At 38.5% G+C, this 27,858-nt stretch overlaps 1 protein-coding gene across 7 annotated transcripts in view; it reads right to left on the bottom strand.

Annotated features, from left to right (window-relative positions):
* The window catches only part of adgb (androglobin), a 116,096-nt gene that overhangs the window by 85,509 nt on the left and 2,729 nt on the right, over positions 1–27,858 (bottom strand). For 6 of the 7 annotated variants that reach the window (XM_061929804.2, XM_061929803.2, XM_061929802.2 and 3 more), the window contains 11 exons: positions 21,999–22,137; positions 21,834–21,926; positions 19,570–19,641; positions 19,264–19,443; positions 14,307–14,473; positions 13,626–13,712; positions 9,930–10,087; positions 8,958–9,034; positions 7,542–7,716; positions 6,997–7,090; positions 6,678–6,828 (listed from right to left, as the gene is read on the bottom strand). In XM_061929804.2, coding sequence (XP_061785788.1) covers positions 6,678–6,828; positions 6,997–7,090; positions 7,542–7,716; positions 8,958–9,034; positions 9,930–10,087; positions 13,626–13,712; positions 14,307–14,473; positions 19,264–19,443; positions 19,570–19,641; positions 21,834–21,926; positions 21,999–22,137 — 1,393 coding nt within the window. The remainder of the gene's footprint in view (positions 1–6,677; positions 6,829–6,996; positions 7,091–7,541; positions 7,717–8,957; positions 9,035–9,929; positions 10,088–13,625; positions 13,713–14,306; positions 14,474–19,263; positions 19,444–19,569; positions 19,642–21,833; positions 21,927–21,998; positions 22,138–27,858) is intronic. The other variant, XM_061929807.2, reaches the window with a different exon arrangement.

Below are 27,858 nucleotides of genomic sequence, written 5' to 3' on the forward strand. Positions count from 1 at the left end.
CCATTTTCAAAAAGGATATTTAAAGAGAAACTACATCTTGTGAGACAATGTCGGCCAACCCCGGAAGCTAGTTCAGCTGTTCTGGGGATGAAATGCTCGCCATTTCCACTCGAATAAGCCGACGACGAGGGGTACCACTGGCTTATACGGCGTCGAATAGGTTCTACTAATTGTGAGTTCAAATATTTTATTTTTTCACTTTTAATGTTTTTTGCAATTTTAATTTTGACAATAGCACATAAGATATGTTTTAATTGCTGATGCGTTTTAATTGATTTTTAAATGCGCCAGAAAATAATCCGTTTTGTATACTGTTTTAATTGCTGATGCGTTTTAATTGATTTTTAAATGCGCCAGAAAATAATCCGTTTTGTATACTGTTGATGTGATTCAATACTCGGTAGGGCGTAAATGTGTTTCTGTATAGTATTTTTCCAGCAATGGTCATGTGGTGACATCCATTATGGTATTTTGAGAGGTAATCTTTGAAGTCGAACATCACTGAAGGCCTAGGTGGGGAACGCACAGCCCACCTCTGGATTTAGGAATGATTCTATCTGAGGATAGCTGGACAAAAACTTAAAGCAGCACTAGGTAACATTTTAACCTTTATAAAATATTTTCATAACTTTTGGGATGATACATCGACTTACAACTAGTTGAATAACACCTCTGTCATGGCCTGAGGGGGTCTGTGTCGCTTTCATTGGCACTTAGCAACTTTGATGAGGGTGGCAGGAACCCTGCCACACAAACAACTACAAATGTGCCGACTAGCTTTACGGCATACATCATCCCCGCTTTACCCATTTGTTAAAAAGACGGAAGTTGATGCGAACGCCTATGTGGTGCCAGAAAACTAAAAGAAAAAGAACAACGCCTATGTGCAATTACTGCTATCATGGCAGAAGTTATAAAACAAACAAATAAACATATTTTTTTTCTGAGAAGACAAAAAAAGAAAAAGGGAGGGACATCAAGGATCAACAATGACACAGCTTTCACTCACTGGCGTGAGCTCAAAGACAAGAGATTTCAGACCAATGCTGCCTTGGCTCTGTTCCTGCTAAACTAGTAAGTGACTTTCAATGCTCAAATCAAAATGATTATGCTAATGTTAGCTACTGGAAATTTGTGTGGTAGCAATAAATACCCACCAGCGTGATAGTTCGCAGTTCCACACTGACCAGCCATGCAACAATCTCAAAAGTACTGTATAAGGAAAAAACAATGCAATGACTACAAACTGCAAATATAAAGTTTGAGTAAAATATGTAGGTTCCTACTGTGGAAAGTTCAGTAATACTGAATCACTGTGGCATTATCGTGTCAGTTTGACGCTATATGCGCTAGTCCTCATGGTAAACGGGGTCTTCCTTCTGGGAAAACTCTACCGCTTTGGTTCACTGGCGCGGCCAAAGTAAACCAAAACTGAAAGTTCTTAAGTGGGGCTTTAAGTAGAGTTTATAAGTCTTGTATTTGTGCAAGATATAGCCTTTTGTAATGCAAACAAATACATTGTACTAATTATACCAAGGTCCGATTAGCTAGAAGTGCATGATGGAATATCTGTATCATGTGATCAGTGTCAACAGTCTCCAGCTAACTTGCTTCACATGTTTTGGCTCTGCCCATCCCTGTGCAGTTATTGGACAGACATTTTTAATACTGTGTCTGTTGTTGTAATTAACCACTAGGCCTTCTTTGCTTTTATTTGTTGTTGTATCTTTTTGTTGGCAATTGGGAATTTTTGAATGAAGTTGTCTGTGGCTCCATGTTGTTGGAGTTGCCTGTACTATTTGACTGATGTATTTTATGAATTAATTTATTATTTTTCTTTCTTTTTTGTTTTGTGTGTCTTGTTTTTTAGGGGTAAAGGGACATTTTTTATTGATTGTACTTTAGGAAGTTGTATTCGCCTTAAAACTCCACAAACAAATGTTTGTTTTTGTTTCTTTAAATGTGAACACCCACATTAGTCACCTTTAAAATTTGCAAACTTCTAAACGCGATGTGGAGAGGGACGACAAAAAGCCTTGGGGGACAGACGCAGACACATAAGTAATGATGATTGGCTAAAGCTAAATTAAAATTTCATAACAAGCCAGAGTTCAGGCAGGTGGGTGGTGTTGTTACAAAACCAAACAGACCCAACAAACAGTCACAAGAAAGAACTAGATGCAACAATGGCGAGTCCGGAGCGATCTGTCGAGTTAAATCTGGTGTTTTCAGCAAGGAAGTAGAGGCACTACTTCAACTTCTTACATGTAAAAGGCAGGAATATTGAACATGTCAAGCGTGCATCATGTCCCACAGTAGGGATGTCCGATAATATCAAACTGCCGATATTATCGGCCGATAAATGCTTCAAAATGTAATGTCGGAAATTATCGGTATCGGTTTCAAAAAGTAAAATGTATGACTTTTTAAAACGCCGCTGTGTACACTGACGTAGGGAGAAGTACAGAGCGCCAATAAACCTTAAAGGCATTTCCTTTGCGTGCCGGGCCAATCACATAATATCTACGGCTTTTCACACACACTTGGTCATACAGATCACACTGAGGGTGGCCGTATAAACAACTTTAACACTATTACAAATATGCGCCACACTGTGAACCCACACCAAACAAGAATGACAAACACATTTCGGGAGAACATCCGCACCGTAATACAACATAAACATAACAGAACAAATATACCCAGAACCCCCTGCAACACTAACTCTTCCTGGACGCTACAATATGCACCCCCCGCTACCCCCCACCCCCCCACCTCAACCCCGCTCCCCCCAACCCCGCCCACCTCAACCTCCTCATGCTCTCTCAGGGAGAGCATGTCCCAAATTCCAAGCTGCTGTTTTGAGGCATGTCAAAAAAAAAAAAAGCACTTTGTGACTTCAATAATAAATATGGCAGTGCCATGTTGGCATTTTTTTCCATAACTTGAGTTGATTTATTTTGGAAAACCTTGTTACATTGCAGCTGGGCATCACAACAAAATTAGGTATAATAATGTGTTAATTCCACGACTGCATATATCGGTATCGGTTGATATCGGAATCGGTAATTAAGAGTTGGACAATATCGGAATATCGGATATCGGCAAAAAAGCCATTATCGGACATCTCTATCCCACAGTAAAGTATTTTTCAGTGTCCGTTTGTCACCGTAAATATAATCTTTGTGAATTTCTGTCAAAAGCACAAGCCAGATATTTAAAGGTTTTTCAAATAATGTAATTATATTACCTGGGAACTAATTTCATTATGAAGGCGGAATTCTGTTATTAATTAAATTAAATTTTTTGGAAAAGTAACTACAGTCAAACCGGTCTATAGCGACCACTCAGAGGAAACAGTGAAAGAGGCCACAATAGACAGCTGGCCACAATATGCAGGTTGGCAGCCATTTTGAATTTGTGGGCATCTTGATTTTCCGGCCAGTACATTAATGTATGTTTTATCTAGCGTATGTGACTGGGAAAGTGATGCATTTTTTTTCTTTGCTTTTCGTTAACATGCATGGCTGCGATGGTCGTGTTCCCTCCAATGCAGAAAGTCAAGCGAAGCAGCGTGCAGGTAGGTTTGAATTTTAATTACGTTAGGCAGGACAACAAATACAAAAAAACTCTGACGCTAAACGAGCGTGGAGCAAAAAATCTAATTGTCACCAAGGGTGAACAGCTAGTAGTTCTAGAGTATGGAAAAATACTTAAGCGTGGTGAAAAACAAGAGAAAACGTAAATGTCGCGAAAGGCGAAAATTGACACAGCAACTTGTGCTGGGTGACTGAAATCTATAAAGGGGAGTAATTTACCAAAACAACTGGTGGGAACACTAATTAAAAACAAGGGCAGGAGTGGAGAAATAGTGCCCATGGAAACCAACAGTAAACGAAAGGAAAGAGGGTGCAGCCAGGAGACCGACTAAAACATAGGAAACAAGGTACTAAACATAACTCACGCCATGACCCGGGTAGCGGATCATGACAAACTGACATGATGGCTTAATAATAATGAACACATAAATAACTACAAAAGCACTCAGAGAGCACAGACCACTGTCAGGCCGTGTCTTCCAATAGTTAAGAATTATTTAGAAAAATCCGGAATCCAGACGATGATCGGGATCAACACCAAAATCTAATCAATTATCCCTTAACCCATTTCTGGCATTTCCAGAAAGTTTATTCAAAATCCGCCCATAACGTTTTGAGGTATTTTATGTTATGGGATATTGTTCCTTATCCCGTTTCTGACATTTCTGGAAAGTTTAATCAAAATCCGCCTATGACTTTTAGAGGTACAGTATGTTATGTTGTTGGACAGACTTTAGGATCGTGTCAGTCAAAGTTGAGAGATTACTAACTACCAAACATAAAGACAAAACCCTGCAAATACAGCAGCGGTAATAAATCAAATACGGACAATAATACAGACGTATGATCATTTCGTCTTTGAATATTTATGTGACGCCCCGGTCACATGATCAGCAATGCACGTGGAAATTACTGAGAAGTACGCAGTGGCATAGTTTTGCTGGGGAGAACAAAACAGAAAGGCAAGATTGATGCTATCATAAGTGTGTGTATGAAAGACAATGATGTACAGTCAAGTATGCACCCTGGTTGTACAAACCCTGATTCCATATGAGTTGGGAAATTGTGTTAGATGTAAATATAAACAGAATACAATGATTTGCAAATCATTTTCAACCCATATTCAATTGAATGCACTACAAAGACAAGATATTTGATGTTCAAACTCTTTTTTTTTTTTTGCAAATAATAATTAACTTAGAATTTCATGGCTGCAACACATGCCAAAGTAGTTGGGAAAGGGCATGTTCACCACTGTGTTACATGGCCTTTCCTTTTAACAACACTCAGTAAACATTTGGGAACTGAGGAGACACATTTTTTAAGCTTCTCAGGTGGAATTCTTTCCCATTCTTGCTTGATGTACAGCTTAAGTTGTTCAACAGTCCGGGGGTCTCCGTTGTGGTATTTTAGGCTTCATATTGCTCCACACATTTTCAATGGGAGACAGGTCTGGACTACAGGCAGGCCAGTCTAGTATCCGCACTCTTTTACTATGAACGTGTTACATCAACGTTACGTTGATGTAACACATGGCTTAGCATTGTCTTGCTGAAATAAGCAGGGGCGTCCATAGTAACGTTGCTTGGATGGCAACATATGTTGCTCCAAAACCTGTATGTACCTTTCAGCATTAATGGCGCCTTCACAGATGTGTAAATTACCCATGTCTTGGGCACTAATACACCCCCATACCATCACAGATGCTGGCTTTTCAACTTTGCGCCTATAACAATCCGGATGGTTCTTTTCCTCTTTGGTCCGGAGGACACAACGTCCACAGTTTCCAAAAACAATTTGAAATGTGGACTCGTCAGACCACAGAACACTTTTCCACTTTGTATCAGTCCATCTTAAATGAGCTCAGGCCCAGCGAAGTCGACAGCGTTTCTGGGTGTTGTTGATAAACTGTTTTCGCCTTGCATAGGAGAGTTTTAACTTGCACTTACAGATGTAGCGACCAACTGTAGTTACTGACAGTGGGTTTCTGAAGTGTTCCTGAGCCCATGTGGTGATATCCTTTACACACTGATGTCGCTTGTTGATGCAGTACAGCCTGAGGGATCGAAGGTCACGGGCTTAGCTGCTTACGTGCAGTGATTTCTCCAGATTCTCTGAACCCTTTGATGATATTACGGACCGTAGATGGTGAAATCCCTAAATTCCTTGCAATAGCTGGTTGAGAAAGGTTTTTCTTAAACTGTTCAACAATTTGCTCACACATTTGTTGACAAAGTGGTGACCCTCGCCCCATCCTTGTTTGTGAATGACTGAGCATTTCAGGGAATCTACTTTTATACCCAATCATGGCACCCACCTGTTCCCAATTAGTCTGTTCACCTGTGGGATGTTCCAAATAAGTGTTTGATAAGCATTCCTCAACTTTATCAGTATGTATTGCCACCTTTCCCAACTTCTTTGTCACGTGTTGCTGGCATCAAATTCTAAAGTTAATGATTATTTGCAAAAAAAAAAAGTTTATCAGTTTGAACATCAAATATGTTGTCTTTGTAGCATATTCAACTGAATATGGGTTGAAAAGGATTTGCAAATCATTGTATTCCGTTTATATTTACATCTATCACAATTTCCCAACTTATATGGAAACGGGGTTTGTAGCTTAATAGAGAGAGAAGACAAGAAATGACGCTGACAATAGAATTAAATGCAGAAAGAAAGTGTGCGTGATTGTGTGTGAATGCGCTTCCTCTGCTTAGTGAAGGACTTCTCCGTAACAAATTACAACTGCTGAGATTCCAGCTATCAAGATCATGCATCAATGCAAAAAATGTTTTTATTAGTGGCCCCTACAAGGAGTAAAATAAATATTTTGGTATGCAAAATAAGTGGCCAAGTCAAACAGGTGGCCGTTATAGACAAGGTTTCTAAAACTACTTTTCTCTGTGGAGGACATTTTTGTGGCCGCTATTGGCCACCATAGACAGGTGACCGCAAACATAAGACTGTTTTAACTATACCTACCTAATATTAAGACTAGTTCTGTCTTTTATAAGTGGTTTTATATGCACATATTGCATAAATGAAAAGGATGCCTTTGCAGAGAGTAATTAGAAGTACCTCTGTGTCGTCAGCAGCGTTATCACACGTATCAGAGGGTTCAGTTGCAATGTGATCGAGCTCCTCGCTGCATTCAGTCTCCATTTGCTCATCGATGGAATCCAGAGGGGCTTTATGGGACAGCTTTCTCGGAGTGCTCCACTTGTCCACTCTGACAGAAAGACACAGTCATGTCACACAGTATGCGTCCATCCTGCAGCATCATATGGAGCAATCAGACTTATTGTCTACGAATGAGTCATGCGTCACATCAGTTTTTACCACACAGCTAAACTATGAGAAGGAATGATGGCACATATGATTTGTGTGGAAAACACACTGCTCTGAGACGGGGCCAGGGCTGCTCTTGACATGAGGGTCAATAAAAGGGCTGGCAACTGCGATGAACTCCTCTGGTTTGGACTCAGGAATAGCTGCAAAAGCAAAAAACAGAATATATATCACACGGGCACTTTAATAATAATAGATTTTGTTTGTTACGTACTTGTCATTTAAATACATCTCAAAATGCTATAATAAGAAAAATATTTAAAACAACCAAAGCTAAGCCAGTTAAATTCAATAAAATTCTAAGACTAAAGCGCATCAACAGTTAAAAGCTATTTTATCTGTGCTTGTAAACACATCAGAGATCAGCTGATGTCCGACATATGCAAGCCAGAATCGATTCTATCTTCCAACGCTGTGTAACCTTTTCACCGTATCGTCTCCTGATTTAGAGTTTGCTTTGCTCACTAGTCGTATTTATCTATGACATTCACCTTCACCGTACCAGTGAATGTGTACTTTTCAAATTGTTTGATATACGCCTCTGTGTTTTTTTTCTTCCTTTTTTTCCCCCTTCTTGGCATGCATTCGGCTTACTTCGTGGTTCATCGCTGATCACAATCTTCTTTCTTTGGCGGAAGAGTTTCCAGCGCGGTAAAGGTGGAGGTAGAGGCGGTGGCTCCAAAGAGCAGACCCGGGTTCTGGTCACAAGGAGGATGTGACTGTGATGCAAACAGAGGGTGTAGCGACGTAGAGCCTCTGAGGAGTTGGCCTGTGTGCCAGCAAACACACAAATGCGCAGAAATCAATTACCTAGCAAGCACGAGGACGACTAACTACTGTAAGGGCCTCACTGAAAAGAAAATAATTGCAAGCATAAGTTGAACTTATAAAAATGAATTTGTAATTTCAATGGTACGATTACAGTATTTGATAAGGAAATGTTAAGGTAATGTCACATTGCAGAACATTACCTTTGCACATTAGGCTGCACATTAATAGGCGAATGTCATGCACATATCATTCAACATGACCGAAAAGGAGTAGGAGGAAGCAGAGCTTATTCAATCATAGCCCTTCTGTCTTCGTGTCTATTACTGACTATTCATTCACACCACAAGTTTAAAATGACAATGATTCATACTGTATGCTTGTATATATTTTGTCATTAAAAAATGTGTTTACTTCCAGTATTTAGGTGTCACCATTTTCCAGTATGAAGGGAAAATAATAAATAATGTGTTGCAATTGATAGATATAGTATAACTTGTGCAGTGATAAATAAAAAAAAAGTAAAAAAAATAAAAATAAAAAAAAAGAACAAAACATCTTCAAAAATAAATGTAAAAAAATTACTAAAAACAGTTTGATAAATCATAACTATAAAAATGTTTAAAGTTTAATAGAACATAAAATAAGGAAAATGAAAGATAATTCAACAAAAAAATAAATACGGAAACAGAGTAGGATTAATTAAGATCTGCTTTTTCCTACTCTTCCTACTCTACTCTACTTTGGGACATGTTGTAATAGTAATGATGTAACTGTAAATATGTGATTGTAATTGTAACTGTTTACGTGTTGAAAATAAAATAATACCAACCATTAAAGTAATACCATCAAAGTAAGTAAATACTGGAGTGGAAAATATGGAAGAAAAGTGTAATTCATAAATTGATGATGAATGTGAATTAGGTAATAATCTTTTACGGTAATAATATATTTGCATACAGTAATAATATTGTGATAGTTTACACACACTTATGTCAGCTGTTGAGATGTATACATATTTGTTAAATATAATGTTGCTGCTATATTGGTTCTGCATGTAGTAAAAGCAGTTATTGAATAACGTTGTAAAAAAAATACATATTGTAATATGTTATTTCCCTGTTCATTGTGGACCTAACCCTCCTTTATACTCGTACATGTATGCAAATATTTGAATGCCCAACATGTATTATACTCCCTCCACACTACATAATAAAATCACTACAGCAGTAATAAACGTACCATGTTTGTGTACACAAAGGGTTCGTTGTGTAGCTGATTAGGATAGAAGCTGGCACACACAACCATCTTGGGGTGAACTGAGAAATATGCACATAAATAGTGAACCACCAACATCACAACCACAAAATTACAGATGATTTGCAATGAAAGACCACATTTTGGGAGGTATAACAACGTGCAGGGTATTTACACATGGCCCAGCTTAAAGTGGATTTTATGAGATAAAAAGCAGCTAGGGGGTATGGAAAGGAATTTAAAAGGACTACAGAGAGTCATGATAGGAGAACTGCTCGATTAATACACGAGCAGCACATTAACAATAGAACACTGAAGCAGTAACTGTGTAGCAATTGAAGGGTTTTAATTTGTGCGGATTCAATAGAGAATAGAACCGGTGGCATAATGTGCCTCTCGTCCTTTGTGTTAATACTGCACTCAACATAATAGCTACAGTATAATACAAATGATGGAATACAAAACAGATTTTTTTCCCCACATCTTTTCAAGTAATTGTCAGACAATTATCCCATCATTTTTGAGGATGTTGCCTACATGAGATAACTACACTTGACTTGGGAAGCTCGTCTATCCTGAACACTGCTCCCTCTGCTGGATTATTTATAGTCCACCATATAAGGATGAACCCGCCCTGCCTGCTTCATAATACATGAGTGTAGGAAAACAGGAAGTGATGTTTGGAGCGATGTTAAAAGGGCTCTGAGTTGCTCTCACAGCTGTTCTTGTCCCGCAAGTTAATCACTACGGCAATATCATAAAGGTTGAATATTTGAAACAATCTAGTCACTCACAAGTGTGAAGATTGTGCCATGGAATAAAATATTAATCATCATGCGCTATACTTGTTGAATTATGAATGCAGGAAGATGAAAATAGAGATATTATATGCATGGCCATAACAGAAGCACAGCTATTATTTGTGTGTAGTACGACTGACAGTGGGACGTTTCAGACCTTTACTTTGTTCCGATCGATTGCTCCTGTGGTCACTGAAAGAAGCACGCCTCCACCTTGAGGCGTGCAACTTTTTTCGCGCAATTTTCTCAGGCTGGTGAAAAAATTCAGGGATGGTGCTTCGTAGGAAATCCCATGTTTTTCTCCGACAGGGGAAGCTGTGTAGAGGTTGAAAAAGAATCAGGTGAGGCGGCAAGCGAATAAAGTCAGAGTCCTAAAATCCCTAAAATAATGGCATTGTCTGTTTTACTCTTAAATGTCCCATATTATAGTATTTTGTGCTATTGTCAGCAAAAAACAAAAAAAATAATTACAGTATATCTAAAACTCCTATGATACATACAAGTGAAGTGAAGTGAAGTGAATTACATTTATATAGCGCTTTTTCTCAAGTGACTCAAAGCGCTTTACATTGTGAAACACAATATCTAAGTTACATTTAAACCAGAGTGGGTGGCACTGGGAGCAGGTGGGTAAAGCGTCTTGCCCAAGGACACAACGGCAGTGACTAGGTTGGCGGAAGCGGGGATCGAACCTGCAACCCTCAAGTTGCTGGTACGGCCACTCTACCAACCGAGCTATACCGCCCCAAGCATTCCATACAAGCAATCCTGCAGCGAATTTACGCGAATATCCTCCAATAAGCACATAAGGTTGGTCTTTTATTGTATTTTAGTGAAGTCATTTATAAAAGGTAAACACTACTAGGAGCTAGAACACATAAGCACACAATAGCACACAAGCTAGACATATGTAATGAGTGTCTTTAATTGAACTAGAGAGCAGTCTAAAACACCACCGTTGTCAATACAAACAAGTATCAAATATTTCGAGTTAATATTACTTAAACTTACAAAGTCTGCAAGAGAGCGTATTAGAAAGTATCCCGTAACAATTGTGTTCGCATCATTCAAGTCCTTCTACCAACTTTGTCATGTCCGTTGTGTCCATGAGCAAGGCACTTCACCCTTGCTCCTGATGGGTCGTGGTTAGGGCCTTGCATGGCAGCTCCAGCTATCAGTGTGTGAATGTGTGTGTGAATGGGTGAATGTGGAAATAGTGTCAAAGCGCTTTGAGTACCTTGATGGTAGAAAAGTGCTATACAAGTAAAACCCATTTACCATTTTAGTTACAAAGTCACAACTCACGAGCTGAACTTAATGAACTATTGTGACCTCTAGGTGTCTCTAAATAAACAAATACAACTCCACTTCAACCTAAAGAGAGCCTAAGTCCAATAATAATAATAAATAGGTTAGTGTTTTTCATACCTCCCATTGTTCTCTGAGTAATAGCACTTGATCAAGCCTTTTCTAACACAAACCCGGTTTCCATATGAGTTGGGAAATTGTGTTAGATGTAAATATAAACGGAATACAATGATTTGCAAATCATTTTCAACCCATATTCAGTTGAATATGCTACAAAGACAAAATATTTGATGTTCAAACGGATAAAACAATTTTTTTTTTGCAAATAATCATTAACTTTAGAATTTGATGCCAGCAACACGTGACAAAGAAGTTGGGAAAGGTGGCAATAAATACTGATAAAGTTGAGGAATGCTCATCAAACACTTATTTGGAACATCCCACAGGTGAACAGGCAAATTGGGAACAGGTGGGTGCCATGATTGGGTATAAAAGTAGATTCCATGAAATGCTCAGTCATTCACAAACAAGGATGGGGCGAGGGTCACCACTTTGTCAACTAAAGAGTGAGCAAATTGTTGAACAGTTTAAGAAAAACCTTTCTCAACCAGCTATTGCAATGAATTTAGGGATTTCACCATCTACGGTCCGTAATATAATCAAAGGGTTCAGAGAATCTGGAGAAATCACTGCACGTAAGCAGCTAAGCCCGTGACCTTCGATCTCTCAGGCTGTACTACATCAACAAGCGACATCAGTGTGTAAAGGATATCACCACATGGGCTCAGGAACACTTCAGAAACCCATTGTCAGTAACTACAGTTGGTCGCTACATCTGTAAGTGCAAGTTAAAACTCTCCTATGCAGGGCGAAAACAGTTTATCAACAACACCCAGAAACGCCGTCGGCTTCGCTGGGCCTGAGCTCATCTCAGATGGACTGATACAAAGTGGAAAAGTGTTCTGTGGTCTGACGAATCCACATTTCAAATCGTTTTTGGAAACTGTGGACGTCGTGTCCTCCGGACCAAAGAGAAAAAGAACCATCCGGATTGTTATAGGCGCAAAGTTGAAAAGCCAGCATCTGTGATGGTATGGGGGTGTATTAGTGCCCAAGACATGGGTAACTTACACATCTGTGAAGGTGCCATTAATGCTGAAAAGTACATACAGGTTTTGGAGCAACATATGTTGCCATCCAAGCAACGTTACCATGGACGCCCCTGCTTATTTCAGCAAGACAATGCCAAGTACCCGCACTCTTTTACTATGAACGTGTTACATCAACGTTACGTTGATTTAACACGTTCATAGTAAAAGAGTGCGGGTACTAGACTGGCCTGCCTGTAGTCCAGACCTGTCTCCCATTGAAAATGTGTGGCGCATTATGAAGCCTAAAATACCACAACGGAGACCCCCGGACTGTTGAACAACTTAAGCTGTACATCAAGCAAGAATGGGAAAGAATTCCACCTGAGAAGCTTCAAAAATGTGTCTCCTCAGTTCCCAAACGTTTACTGAGTGTTGTTAAAAGGACAGGCCATGTAACACAGTGGTGAACATGCCTTTTCCCAACTACTTTGGCACGTGTTGCAGCCATGAAATTCTAAGATAATTATTATTTGCAAAAAAATAAATAAAGTTTATGATTTGAACATCAAATATCTTGTCTTTGTAGTGCATTCAATTGAATATGGGTTGAAAAGGATTCGCAAATCATTGTATTCCGTTTATATTTACATCTAACACAATTTCCCAACTCATATGGAAACGAGGTTTGTATTTCACATGTCAAAATAATACAAGTATGTATGGTTCGTGCTGATGTCCTATTGGCTCAATATCGGTAACAGCCAATATTCAAAGCTCCAATATCACCGTGACACTGTACTTGTCCAACGAAATAGATGCCATACTGTATATCACATATTGTACATCAGCACAACATTAAGGAATCAGGAACATTCGTACAGCTATAAGAGCCACAATACTAACATACACTCATATTTTGACAAGAAAATTATGCTAAGTTAGCCTATACGCTAAAAACAATGTGGTCAAACTTACAGCTGCCGCATCTGTATCTTACTGACGGATAGTTAGCATTATTCTATGATATTTAGAGAAGCCTGCTTTTTTTTGTTAACAAAGTGCTGGTCGTATACAGTACTCCTACAGTTATTATGTCCACAAGGACGTTTTTCCTTTATGACATAATTGAAACCCAGAACTTCAAGAGCAAGTGAGGAAGATGGTAGATATTTCACAGGCTCTCGAGACACATAATATTGTAATAGGAGCATACATCCATCTATTTTCCAACGCTTGTCCCTTTCGAGGTCGCAGAGGGGCTGGAGTAATAGGAGCATTAAAAGTCAAATTTGTGTTATAGGGAATCCTTAAAATATTGCTCTTACTGTAGGAGCTTTATTCTACCCAATCATGCTTGACACTGTGTTTTACTTTACTATTACTACAAGGAGGGTACATGACAAACAGCAGTAGTAATCAAATCACACACAGCAATAGGAAAGACAGAGTCTTACCTTATTGAACTGACTTCTGGGATCCAGCCAGTGAGGTGGTGGATGAAAGTGAACTCTCCCATCTCCTTGGAAAGCTGCAACATTTTACTGAGAAAAGTGCAATGTTTTTAAAGCACAGAATGCAAACATACATTATTTTATGGCATGCCCTGCGAAGGGACAACGTTTTGGTGTGGTAAATAATAATTATTGAATTAAAGTTACATTTAAGCTTTGTGAAGGAATTTTAAGCCCTTTTCTGGAATAGTGTGTGACATCACATTAGTCTGAACAGATGGCACCAACAACTCTAATTGCACCTCCTGGGAAATGCAGTGGCCAACCTGTCCACTCCACAGTCATGACACTCATGAAAGTGGCTTCAGTAGGACTGTAAAAAATAAACACTTAAGTAGATACCTGGGCAAAGTTTGGAACCTTCACCAGCGTGACTTATGAATGATTCACCGGGAGAAAAGTCTCCTTTGTCTCCTGTCTGAGATTAAAGATTAATGTGTCGTGAATGATGGTACAACCACTTTTACACACGCCATGTTGCTCCGTCATAGACATGCCACTAAATTGTAAGGTCAGACCAAGGGCTTGGCTAAGTCAGTGAAACACACATATAATCCAATTTTAACGATTTAAAGAAAAAGCGCTCATGCTGGCTGATAATCATGAATGAACATGGACACTCACTTTCTGTTGGCATCTTCATGGTGAGGCCGTGTGTTGATAACTTTAATGAGAGCCTTGGCCAAAAGCATAGGCCACAGCTCTGACTGACAGCTGGAAGCCGGGAGCAGCAGCTTGTTGTCTCTATCAAATGGCATTAAATCGTCCACCGTTATCTTCCTCCAACAGCCCTGAACGAAAAGAGGAAGAGATGCTTTAGGAGATGCTAAAATTATCGGGAACGTGTCAGTAGAAGTATAGTAAAATTCAGAGCGAGTTGGACTGAATAAGCCAGATGAAAAGAACACAATTAGACCATCAGTTCATGGTTATCCGGGGAAGTTCAATGAGTGGTGGTTGTAGGACAAGAAGGAGGAGGATAACTAAGAAAGAATGGCAAAAATAGGGAGAAGAGGACAAAATAAGATGTTGGTAAAGACTTATGGGGGGAGGAGGGTAGTAGTGGTTGTATGTTGTAGGATAAGAAGGAGGAGGATAAGGAATTAAGAATGACAATGATAGGGAGAAGAGGACAAAATAAGATGTTGGTAAAGACCATTAAAGAATAAGACATGCTTGAGGGAAGGGAGGAACGGCTGCAAACAGTCAAGCAGGGGAGGAAGGAAGGGTTGGAGGGCTGGAAGCTTAACGCCATCACAACAACCATCTGTTTGCGTGCTATGGTTGGCACGGCAACCACTGATTTCGATTGTGTCCATGTAAAGGAAAATAGTGTGTTTTTAAAGTAAGGTTTTATCAGTGCATGAAGAGCCTTTTAGTGTAGTACAAACTATTTCATTTTTAAATTCACACCCTCAGAGTTAGAGCTGGGCAATCTGGAATATCATCAAATCACAATATGTTTTTAAATTAAATTCCTGTTTTTGTTTCGCTTAAAAGGTGGCTATGATGATTTGTATCTACATTTTTAAAACATCCTTGTGGTCAAGGTAATATGTACTGAATTGGATATTCTTTGGTGTAAATTTTGCTTAACAGTCACATTGTGTTGGCAAGGTTTTCCATAACGGAGGCATTCCCAGATTCCAAAAAAAAACACGCCCTGCCCTCTCCAGAAGTATCATAATTTATCTTTTGAAAATGTAGACTGTTTAAATATGTATCTTGAAGTCATCACCACAATTTTTTTCAGACACTGTTGAAAATAAACTTCTTAAACATCTTATAGACGAACCCGGTCAAATCATTAAGGTACATGTGCACACACTCGATTGATTCAGACCTGCATTTAAAAAAAAGCCTTTATCAGGATTTACTTCAGGATATCTCATCTTATCCTATGTCACACGTTGGTGTTATGCACATGTACCCATTAAATATTCACCATAGCCAATTATGCCACGATTAGAAATAAATAATACTTTATCCTACCTGCTTCTTCATAGCCTGAAGTCTGGCTGAGAGCTTGACTTAATGCCAAATAAGTACGTCCACCTTGCTTTGACGTCACAACGTAGCCAGACTGCAAAACCCCGCAAACAGACGTATCCAACACTGTATGGAAGCTCACGTCAAAATGCTTGAACCTTACGATATGAAGCTTTGGCATTGTTTAACAAGAGTATCCAACATTGTAACAACATCCGAAAAGTCGGAGTACATCATAGGTGCCCTTTAAATGTAGCATTGCTGATAAGTGAGACGTGAAGGCATCAGAAGGTTATTTTTGATTATCTGTAAATTCCGAACAATAAACCACTACTTTTTTCCTACGATCTGAACCCTGCGGCTTAGCTTTAGCTTTAGCCCTTTAGCTAGTCCTACACCTTAGTCCACCGGCCCCCACAAATTTTTAGTAAACCAACCACGATAAAGTGTATTTCTGGGGCCAAAGCTCCCAACATTAAAGCTAACCTGAGAGAGCAGTCTCGCAAGAGACCTAGACACGTACATGAGGCTAATCATGAAATTAGGATGAAGCAATCTGAGATTACAAAGAGAAACATAGTTCGGATTAGTAATTTTGCTAGGAATATGGTTGGGCATCAAGTAATTGTGTCTTGTCTCTTGCCCGTGAGAGGCAACTATGAGCGATATAGCAAATTAGTCTGGCTTAACAGGTGGCTGACTAACTTTTGTAGAAACAAGGGTTAAGGTTTTGTAGCTAATTGGCCCTCTTTCGGGGGTATACCTGACCTGTTGAGGATGGACGGCCTTCACCCTAACCGGGAAAGCACCATTATTTACTAGGAATATAGATTACTGTTTGGGTCTCACTTGACTACAGTTGATACACTAGAGCAGGTCGAGTTAGCCTGGGTGAGGAGTATATAGTCTCCAGCACCCCCCGTGACCCTAAAAGGGACAAGCGGTAGAAAATGGATGGATGGATGGATACATAACACCATTCGCTAGCTTGTGTTACCATTAGTGGTTTAATAGAACACATTTGTGTTAAAATGCTCTATATTTTTCACAATTTCTAAGTTTGTGTAGTAAATGTTTTTTTACCGGCCCGAACAAAATGATTGGTGCTTATGGCAGTCACTGAACCAGTCTCGTCAACATGTACACACAGGGAGCACATGCACACAAAGCAGTCCAAGAGAAGTGAAACATAATTTGCAGTCATGTTGTTGTTATGATAGAATATACATTCAATGATAGCTAATGCTAACTATCAAAATCGTTATTATTAGCTAACAACAAGCAAAGCTAATGTGCGTGCATGTGTTACATACGTAAGTAGCTACGTCATTACGTCCTAGAAGCCGGAAGAGGGCGGAAAATACAGTGTAAAATACATCAAAAAGTTGGCGCCTTTAAACATCTGTGTAAATGTTGCAAACAGCCCCTATAATGAAGACAGAGGCGCAAACCACTTTGCACACATGTTTAGTAGATCAGCTGGGCATGTGCCATCAAATTTGCACACGTTTTAGTACACGTAAACCTTTAGTAAATCATTCCCTTAATTTCTAACAATCTGAACTTTTTTTAATTGGGTTTCAGGGCACCATCAAAAAACTGGATTTTTTTGCTGGGTTCAGAAGTTCAGAGAGTATGGGATTGTGCAAAATCTTAAGTTTAACATCGCCAAGAGAAATGTGCTCCAGTAATTGACAATTTTGCATGATATATCAAAGTTGCCCTTAAACACCGCTTAGCCCATTTGGAGCAGATTTTGAAAAGAATGAATGACTTTTATGCAAAGCGACCAAGATAATGGAAACGTTGGGGGGTGGTTGTAAAAAGACCGAAAAAGACTGAAGACATTTCAAGAAATGTGCTTACCTTTGTGGGATTTAATAATATTTTTGTGGTGTTTGCTTTTTTTGGGTCACTCTGTATGACAATTAAGTATGTGAATAATGCTATTCAAAAGATTCTCAGAGCATTCAATCGATCGCAGCTGGACTGTTTGGTTTGTCTTAGAAGACGTTTCGCCTATCATCCAAGTAGGCTTCATCAGTTCATGCTCATAGACTTAGATTGGTCAAATCTAGTCTTGGACTTAGATTGGTCAGATCTACTCTAAGACTAGCTCTGACCAATCTAGGTCATTAGTAGGCTAAGTAGGCTTCATCAGTTCATGCTCATAAATGTAGTTGGTCAGATCTAAGAACGATTTTGCGTTGCATTAGCTCGTTGTAGTGCAGGATAAAAGAGCAATAAGGTGCAGATATAAATAGATTTACTGTACAGATAGATATATTGCACTTTTGTATATGCATCTACGTGTACGGATGTATGTTATATTGTCTTTATAGTCCAGCGAGTTAATGCATTTTGGGGGGAATTGAGGGGATTATTATGATGCATTCAAGAGTCTTATGGTCTGAGGGAAGGAGCTGTTATAGAACCTGGAGGTTCTGCTACAGAGACTGTGGAACCTCTTTCCAGAGTCCAGCAGTGAAAACAGTCCTTGGTGGGGGTGGGAGGAGTCGCTACAAATTTTATGAGCCCTGATCAGGCAGCGGCTTCTTGCGATCTCCCGGATAGGCGGAAGAGGAGACTTGATGATCTTTTCCGCTGTCCTCACCACTCTGTGCCGAGACTTCCAGTCTGAAGCACTGCAGGCTCCAGTCCAGACAGAGAGGATGTTGGTCAGTAGGCTCTATATAGTCCCTCTGCAGAATTTGGTGAGAATGGGGAGAGGGAGCTGTGCTCTTTTCATCCGATGTAAAAAGTGCATGCGCTGCTGAGCTCTTTTTATAAGAGCTCCGGTGTATAGGGGCCAGGTCAGATTGTTAGTTATCTGCACCCCAAGGAACTTGGTGCTGCTTACCATCTCCGCTGCTGTGCCGTTGATGAAGAGTGGAGTGTGGCTGGACTGGTGACTCCTCAAGTCGACGATGATCTCCTTGGTCGTTTCGACATTCAGGACCAGGTTGTTGGTTCTGCACCAGTCAACCAGATGTTTCACCTCCTCCCTGTAGTCCATGTCGTTGTCACGGATGAGGCCCACTACTGTTGTGTCGTCCCCATACTTCACAATGTGGTTAGTCGTGGAACGAGCTAACACAACAAAATTTCGTTCTCATCTGTACTGTAAAGTTCAAATTTTAATGACAATAAAGGAAGTATAAGTCCAAGTCTAGTCTTAGACTTAAATTGGTTAGATGTAGTCAAAGTCTAAGACTAGATCTGACCAATCTAAATATATGAGAATGAACTGATGAAGCGTACTTGGATGAGAGGCGAAACGTCTTTAAAGACAAACCAAACAGCCCAGTTGTGATCGATTGAGTGTCCTGACAATACAATGACTTGGATGATGGAGAACATCCATAGACATACAGTACATAAAAGATTGCCTGTACAGTCAATAATGTCATAAGATTGTGAGTTTGATACTGAACAGATTTCAATTTCCATGATATTTAATGGGAGCATGTGTTTTAAAATATACAGAGAAGATACTGCAGTCGACCACTTACCAAATACCTCATTTAAAGCTTAGAAAATAAGGTAACACCTTGAAATTGTGACGTGGCGCATTCAAAATGGTGACACTCACCATCCAGAACAGCCGAATCAGGTATTTTCCATAGCTGTTGTAGTGCGGCACGTGACCTTTTCCCGGTTTGCAAAGCGAGTAGATGTGTTCCCACGGCTTCCAGCCAATTTGATCCGTAACTCCAGGAAGGTTACAGACTTTCCAAATAATGTGTATCTCGCTGATGATCCACCTCATCAGCTTGACAGAGAACAGAAGAGTAACTGCAGTGACGGGTTACTACACACAGGTATGCAGATCTATACTGATACAGCAATCCATCACGAGGGACCCAAGTTCATTACCATCAAAATGTTGAAAACTAACCTCGCTGCAAAGCAGATGATGGTTGGAGGTTACTAGGTCGAAGCTGACCATATTCTCAACAACAGTGGGGACCTACAAATAAAACATGCACATGCAAATGAGTACATTTACTGCACTGTAAAAACAAACAAAAAAACAGCAGCGCAGCAGGTAATCTTTTTCAAGTCGACATGAATATGTGTCCTAATTAACTCTCTCTCGGGGGCCTCAACTGGTCTAACCTCGCCATGATACTCCCTAGACTGCAATATCCGCAATGAACATTTGACTGGCCCGCTAATAGACTCTACCTTATGACTAATTAAATATTAATAATTGTGTCAGCTGATTGCGAGAGAGATCAGCCAAAAGGTCGAGGGTGGCTGTGTTTTTTCCATGGAGGAGACAAACCTTAGGGTATTGCATCAATAGTAAGCTTCAGAGAGAGAGAGAGAGAGAGAAAGCGAGAGCGAGAGTGAGAGTGAGAGTGAGAGTGGGAGTGAGAGTAAGAGAGCGAGAGAGCGAGCGAGAGAGAGACTATGGCAGCTAAAGTGGAGATTACATCTGCGCAGGCTAAAAGCCACTAGCCTTCGCTCGCTGTTCCTGGGAAATTAATTAAATAACTATTGACATCAGGAGTGAAAAGTCAGATTGCGATCTGGCAATGACTTAATCACCAAATAAAAAAATAAAAAAAATAAAAAAGCAGCAGCAAGCTTCCAGGAATTTCTCAATTCTACATTGAGGGAAGTGCAACTGAAGAGTGTCGCAATTATTAATCATCGGCGACTTAAAAACAACTTTTCTTTGCCACGTTTGAAACTGTGTGACAAATACAGTTTTCTCATTTGGTGCTATTTACTTAGTCAACTTCAGAGAGCCCCAGGCGTCTATTAGGAGCAGTGTCTCCCATGTATATTCAATTACTTGTGGCGGGCCATTAAAGTATTTAAAAACATTTTTTTAAATAAAAGAAAAACATTCAAATAAACTTGCAATACAGTCAGGTCACAATTCACCTTTCAGGTGATATAAGTGCTGCCTAGCTAAAAGGCAATCATATTCGACAAAATATGGACTATGTTATTTGTTTTAAAATTAGAGCTTGAGCAACAGGCTTTGTAGTTACGGTAGTCAGAGAGCAGCCGACAAGCCAGGCAGTTCAGAGTTAGGGGTCAATAATGCCTGTAAGTAGAAATACATTTGTCAATTTTGTTCTATTAAAATCTCATTTGTTGAAAGTTTGTACAAGTTTAAAAACATTGCAGTGCTAATTTTGGTTAGCCTGTCAATAGGCTGGTCCATTGAACATTAGCATTAAGCTTGCACTATAAGAGCCAACCTTTATGCTGTGTAATGGCATTGCTCTTTACAGCTGATCTCAAACTGTGTTGTGGAATTTACATAATTCCTACATGTACTGTATGTGCACTTCATGTGTATATTAATGTATTTTAGTTTTACTGTAACTTCATTTCAACCTCAAGTTGAAAGTTTATTTTTTATTTTTTATTTTTAATCTTAAATTCAAAAGGCAGAAAATGACATGTAAATAAACCAGGGGTGTACAGAGTGCAGCCTGTGTTACATTGTACTCATCAAATAAGCAGCAACAATTGGAAAAACAGAGAAAAACAATAACAAGTCAAAATAAAAATATATGTTGACACTAATATTACTGGGAGTTTTGTTTTTAAATGAATGTATGTATAACACCTTTAAGTGTTTTTTAAAGAAAATACAGGCGTAATGTTTTATTGATAACATTAACTATGAATAAATAATGACACTTTTTCTACTCCACTGTAAACTTTACAGATGCCATGTCGGCTCGACAGGTGGTGTGTGTGTGTGTGTGTGTGTATGTGTGCTGTGGTAACAATGTGGACGGCAAAACAAAGTTGTAAAGGTGTTGTGATCATTAAACCTTGCACCGTACTTCAATGGGTTCTCTCATCGGACTGTTCCAGACAACGTTATGTTGTTTTTGCATGACATGCAAACGACTTCACTAAAACTTTGGAGATTGGGTTTGGCTACCGACGTCAATTATTTCCTTTCAATCCCTTCCATTTTGTGACCGTGTGCGAACGTTTGAGCTTCATTCAACTGGAAAAAGTGGCTTCACACTGAGGAAGTTAGCGTTTGGGTCATTTTAGGACATTATGAATGGACGCATGAGTTTGCTTACCTAAGAATGAAGCAAAAAATTCTAAGACTATGCGACCAGCTAAAGATGGCAATGTAACATAAAGCTGAAGACATGTTTTGATACTGTAGGTTACCAGATTGATCAGAAAGTCTGCAGGTCGCCTCCAGTAGTGCACTTCCAATGATGGGGGAAGACTAATTTTTCCCTCAGGATCTTCAAAGTACAACTGTACACAAACACAGCAAATTCTATAATTAAATATGCACTTAAGTTGAAATGTTCTTCGACTTCAAATTACACTGGAAGTGTCTGTCATAGCCTTTGGATCTTCGGGTGGTTTGCCCGAGTCCCATTTCTCCCTGAAGACGTCTGCGTCACTCCACTCATGCCACACATCCTCCCAGCTCTCTGAGGAAGTTAAAGCTGCAGAAACTAGTCTGAAATTAGGAGAAGTGATATTTTCTCATTGTATTTCCCACTTGGTCAATACAGCATTGCTCACATTGAAGAACACACTTTATTATATCTTCTTAAGGGACAATTAAAAGTAAACTTGGATATGTGCAGCTTGTATAGCAGTACAGCTTTACTATCCAATAAAATAAGTCCACACAGAGCCTATTCATTTATAAATATCTGGCAATACAAGGGAGTACACCCAATTTCCTTGATGAACCGCAGCTGGGTAGTGCTGGCAGCATTCATGCAGCCTGTGACCATGGCTCTTGCTACTTGCTATTTCGGCAGTAATACGAAGGGATTGGTACCTTTCAGCTATATATGGTACCGGTAATCGATACCTGTACTCAACGGTACCAATTTTTGGTACTTTTGGGCAAATTAGTAAATGATAATTGTATTTAATAAAGAAATCCGATTTTTAATGTAACACTTAAAAACAAGCTGATCATGAAAACTGTGCTATCCAATTGTTGTATTGTTTTTTTATTACGAGGGATGTAACAATGTTGTGGATACCGCGGTATTGCGGTTTCGAAATCTTCGCAGTAATACCGTGACACATGACGGTATCTAACGAAAACTTGGTGAGTGTAGTTTTTTTCTGGCACTTTTGCTTTGGCGGTCTGAAAATAAACTAAATTTCCCCAAATCCTCTGCACAGTGCGGTACCGCATAGTGGTGGCGTGAAGTGCCGTAAAGGGGAGAGAAAGAGGAAGCAGGAAGTAAAGTGTGTTCCACTTTGTAGTAAATAAGAGTTTTTTGGGTTTTTTTTAAGTCGTCTATATCCTTTTAGGTTGTATGTATCCTTTTAAGTTACGGTATGTTGCAAACAAAAAAAACCCTGGAGAAAACAAAACCTCTGTGGCGGAGGTAATAAAGCACGCTAGGTTTGTCTCAAGCGTTCCAAGCCAAAACAACACCTGCTGCACACCGGAGCTACTTGATTAGATACCATCACCCGGAAAAGATGAACCCCGTGAAACTAGAGGTCAATTTGTGAGGTATTCACATCATTAAAAGTTAAAATGTGATTTAAAATTTCTGAGAAACTATGTTTTCCAAACTGATATGAAAAATGTCCACTGTAGAAGGTACAATTTGAGAGACACTTAAGTATACATTATTGTTTTACACTTGTTACTCTAAATGTTTACATTGTCACTTTAAAATCAATGTAAACATTAAATTGTATTTATTTTTTTAAATATATTTGCTTGAAACAGTGGATGTTCTCGCTCAATCATTTGTACTTAAAAATACCTGTTTGTAGTAATAAGTATCATTACAACATTTGAACACAATGTTTGTGTTCAATTACAGTAAGTGGGTTTATCCTAAACACTCCATTTTACACACTATGGCATTTTTAAGTCTTTTTTTTTCTGGACATATACCACAATAATATCGCAACGTGGCCATAATATCGATATAATATCGTACCGTGAGATTTTGATATGGTTATATCACTACTTCTCATTTGTCTCATTTGCAAGTATTATATAGTAAACGTTGTATGCAGTTGCAATTCTAAGACATTAGATAGCAGTAGTGTAAAGACTACACCAGTGGTTCTCAAACTTTATTAGCTTAGTTTACAGTCTATAATACTACATTTACTACATTATTTACATAAGTATTTTATTCAAGACAGAAGTTTTTAAGTTTGCACTTCATTAATCTCAATGTTGGAAATTATTATTTATTTTTGGTAACAGAAGTATTTCTTAAGATAGAAATGTTGCTTCCCAAAGGGAGCTCTTAAATTAGTTATTTAAAAGTATTCCTTAAAAAGTACAATTTACATCGGGTGTAAAAAGAACAACATTATTCAACTTAGAATTTTGCTAAAATCAAGATGCAGTGTATGCATGCAGTGTAATTTTAAACTAATAGTTTTTGATCAAATAAAAGAAAAAAACTTCGGAAAAAAATCAGAAGAAATCGGAAAATCACAATTTCCGAGATTTTATTTTTAGGCCATATTGCCCAGGCCTAGATGGATGGATGGAAATATATCCATTGTTGGAGCCCTACTGCTAAGTAGGGTTGTCTCGATACCAAAATGTTGGTACCGGTAAAGGTACCAAAATGTATTTCAATACTTTTCTAAATACAGGGGACCACAAAAAAAATTACATTATCGGCTTTATTTTAACAAAAAACCTAAGGTTACATTAAACATATGTTTCGTATTGCAATCGAAGAACAATTTTGTCCTTAAATAAAATAGTGAACAACTTGTCTTTTCGTAGTAAGTAAGCAAACAAAGGCTCCTAATTTGTCTGCTGACATATGCAGAAACATAATGTGTCATTTATCATTCTATTATTTTGTCAAAACTATAAAGGACAAGCTGTAAAAAAAATTATTATTAATCTACTTGTTCATTTACTGTTAATATCTGGTTATTTTCTGTTTCAACATGTTCTATCTACACTTTCGTTAAAATGTAATAATCACTTATTATTCTGTTGTTTGGATACTTTACATTAGTTTTGGATGATACCCCAAATGTAGGTATCAATCCGATACCAAGTCGTTACAGGATCATACATTGGTCATAATTTAAGTTCTCAGAGTATATTACCATTTTTGATTCATTAGTACCGCGATACTATACTAGTACTGGTATACCATACAGAGCTACTGTTGCGTAAATGTCAGTGTATTGCAAACTTATACAGTCGTACCTATCTCCAACAAAAACTGAAACACTTTTTCCAATGACAAAATAATGTAAATCCAATTAATTCCTTCAGGACACTCACACATTTTAACACAAAATACATTGTATAGAGAATATCTAGCAGACGCCACCTTCTTACTTTGCTTTAAATTATTCTTTGGATTCAATAGTATTCCTCACCTTCTTCACCAAAGTGCTGGCACACACAACTTTGTTTGGCCCGATGGTGGTTCATTGTGTTGTCATACTCAGTAAAACATGAATTTTAGTTAGGGCACTCAATTCCGTGGAATGACACGAAGGTAAACTAGTGTTATTCAAGATTCAAGATTCAAGAACTCCTTCATTCCGCACTCCATCCAGCTTTATAATCACTCGCCATACGGCAATAGATCATATTTGTCCATTACCTGACCGCTTCTATGTTCTCTTTGTTTATAATGTATATTTTCTGCTGGATCTACTCTTTATTTTATGCTGCAGCTATTACATATACGGTACTGTAATATTGTACATGCTAATTGGGATTTGTTATATATTGTATATATTATATAATAATATAATATATATTACATACTGTATATATAATATGTAAATATTGCATATATGTTATATTTTATATTGCTACTATGGTACATTTTTAGTCTACTTTATACATTTTGTTTTCGCCCTCTTTTTGTGCTCTTGTGTGCATTATCCTTTCCATGTTTTGTAACTGAGCTACTGTGTGGAACAATTTCCCTTGTGGATCATTAAAGTTTGTCTAAGTCTAAGTCTATACGCCATGTTTGGCCGATTGGTACGATAACAAAGACGGTCTATAAAAAATGGGGCAAACTTTGACCAACATTTTCAGCAAAAACCCAATCATACGATAACGGAGATAGCAGTGTACATCCAAGTTTTTTTTCTATTGTATTTTCCCTTGAGAAGATATACTGTCATAAAAGAGCTTGCTGGAAAGCAAGGGTACTTTTGAAGGATATATGTTGTATTAATAAGTCAGTTAGGTGAGAGACACATTTGCTACTGAAAACAGCTCAGGGAAATGTGTGGAAAGATCATGCATATTTTGCGTCTTGGAGACGTTTCCTCAATATACAGGTGCATTTTAATTATTGAGAAAATCGTGCAAAAGTTACTTTACGTAGAGCAGGGGTGTCAAACTCATTCTCAGCGTGGGCCACATCGCGGCAGGAAGTAAGCTGGTTTAACAACGTACACATGGCCCAGCCAACTTGGCTGGCCTTCATTGCACCAAAATCAACCAAATTATGCAAATAATGCACAGCCTCGCCCAACTATGCCCAATCTCTGCAATTACCCCGCACATTTTGGCCAACCATCAACATTTTTGGCAATCTAGCCAATCAAAATATCTCCCTATGGATGATTGTGCCACAACCTTTTGAAAATGCTGCAGTGAAATTAGGCATTTTATGGCTCAGCAATCACAAAAAAGCCAGCAAAATCCTGGAAGTATGGATTATTACACAATTGCCCCTTCATTTAGTTATTACCATTGTTGACCAATAAACTGATGGAAATCTGGAATCAGAAGTCAAAATGACAAGCAGAAATTTTAGTTCGGCAAGTGTAGAATTTATATTTGAAAAGGGTTTTCAGTGGCTAGAAAAGCTTGGAAAATTGTATCAAAATTCCGAACTGTATTTTGCATGCATTACTTTATTTTTCTATCACAAAGGAAAATCTAATTTAAAATATTTGTATGCGCGTACAACACTTAAAACCTTTGGCATATCAGTATGTGGAATTAAATTATAAAATGGATTAACCAAAAAAATCAAACAAAGCACCAATATGATTCAGTTTGAGAGACTGTTCAAACTGCAAGTGTTCACTTTTTTTAGTTTTTGTTTACTTACTATGGTATATTATTTATTTGTTCACTGTCATGTTACAGAGAACAAGGAAATAGATTACAATTGCTATGGTATGAAAAGGGGTAGTAAAATAATAATTTCCGGACGTGCTGTAATGAAACAACTGGAAATATGTGATGAATTACATTGTATCGTATGCATGTTCCAAATAAACTGAAGCTGGACTGAACTGAACTGAACATTTTAAATATATTTATCAAGAAAGGTAAAATGCCTTATTGACAAACATTATTTCCAGGCTTTCGCAGGCCACATAATATGATGTTTGGGGCCAGATGTGGCCCCCGGGCCTTGAGTTTCACACCAGTACTTTAGAGTATTTTATTTACACCAGGGGTGTCAAACGTACAGCCCTCGGGCCGGATCAGGCCCGCGAACAGGTTTTATCCGGCCCGCGGGATGAATTTGCTAAGTATAAAAATTAACCTGAAATTTTTGAATGAAAGAAATAGCTGTTCTAAATGTGTCCACTGGATGTTACAATAGCAATTATTTTTATCTTTGTAGATGATGCTACATATGTCCAAATAATAAACCACACGGTGTTAAGTTAAAGTACCAATGATTGTCCCACACACACACTAGGTGTGGCAAATGTATTCTCTGCATTTGACCCATCCCCCTTGATCACCTCCTGGGAGGTGAGGGGAGCAGTGAGCAGCAGCGGTGGTAGTACATCAGAGGAGGAAAATGATCAAAGTACATAAATAGCATCCTGTAATTTGATTTTTATATACATTTTTATCTTGATAGATTGAAAATTGACACCAGTGAGTTGACTGATGAACATTATCACATCATTTATTCTGAAAATATAAATAACGACAAATAAAGATAGAATACTATTAACCGCAACATGTAAGTAAAAAAAACAACAACAACATTATGATTTGTACAATTTGAGAATGTGCTTGTTCTATTTTTAAACAAAGAAAACAATCTGAAGTTGTCTTTATTTTTAAGTTATCGTGCTGTGATTTTACCAGTCCGGCCCACTTGGGAGTAGATTTTTCTCCATGTGGCCCCCCATCTAAAATGAGTTTGACACCCCTGATTTACACAATAATTAACTTTTCAACTCCATCCATCCATCCATCTTCTTCCGC

This window comes from Nerophis lumbriciformis, linkage group LG34, assembly GCF_033978685.3.
Source record: "Nerophis lumbriciformis linkage group LG34, RoL_Nlum_v2.1, whole genome shotgun sequence".
NCBI lineage: Eukaryota > Metazoa > Chordata > Actinopteri > Syngnathiformes > Syngnathidae > Nerophis > Nerophis lumbriciformis.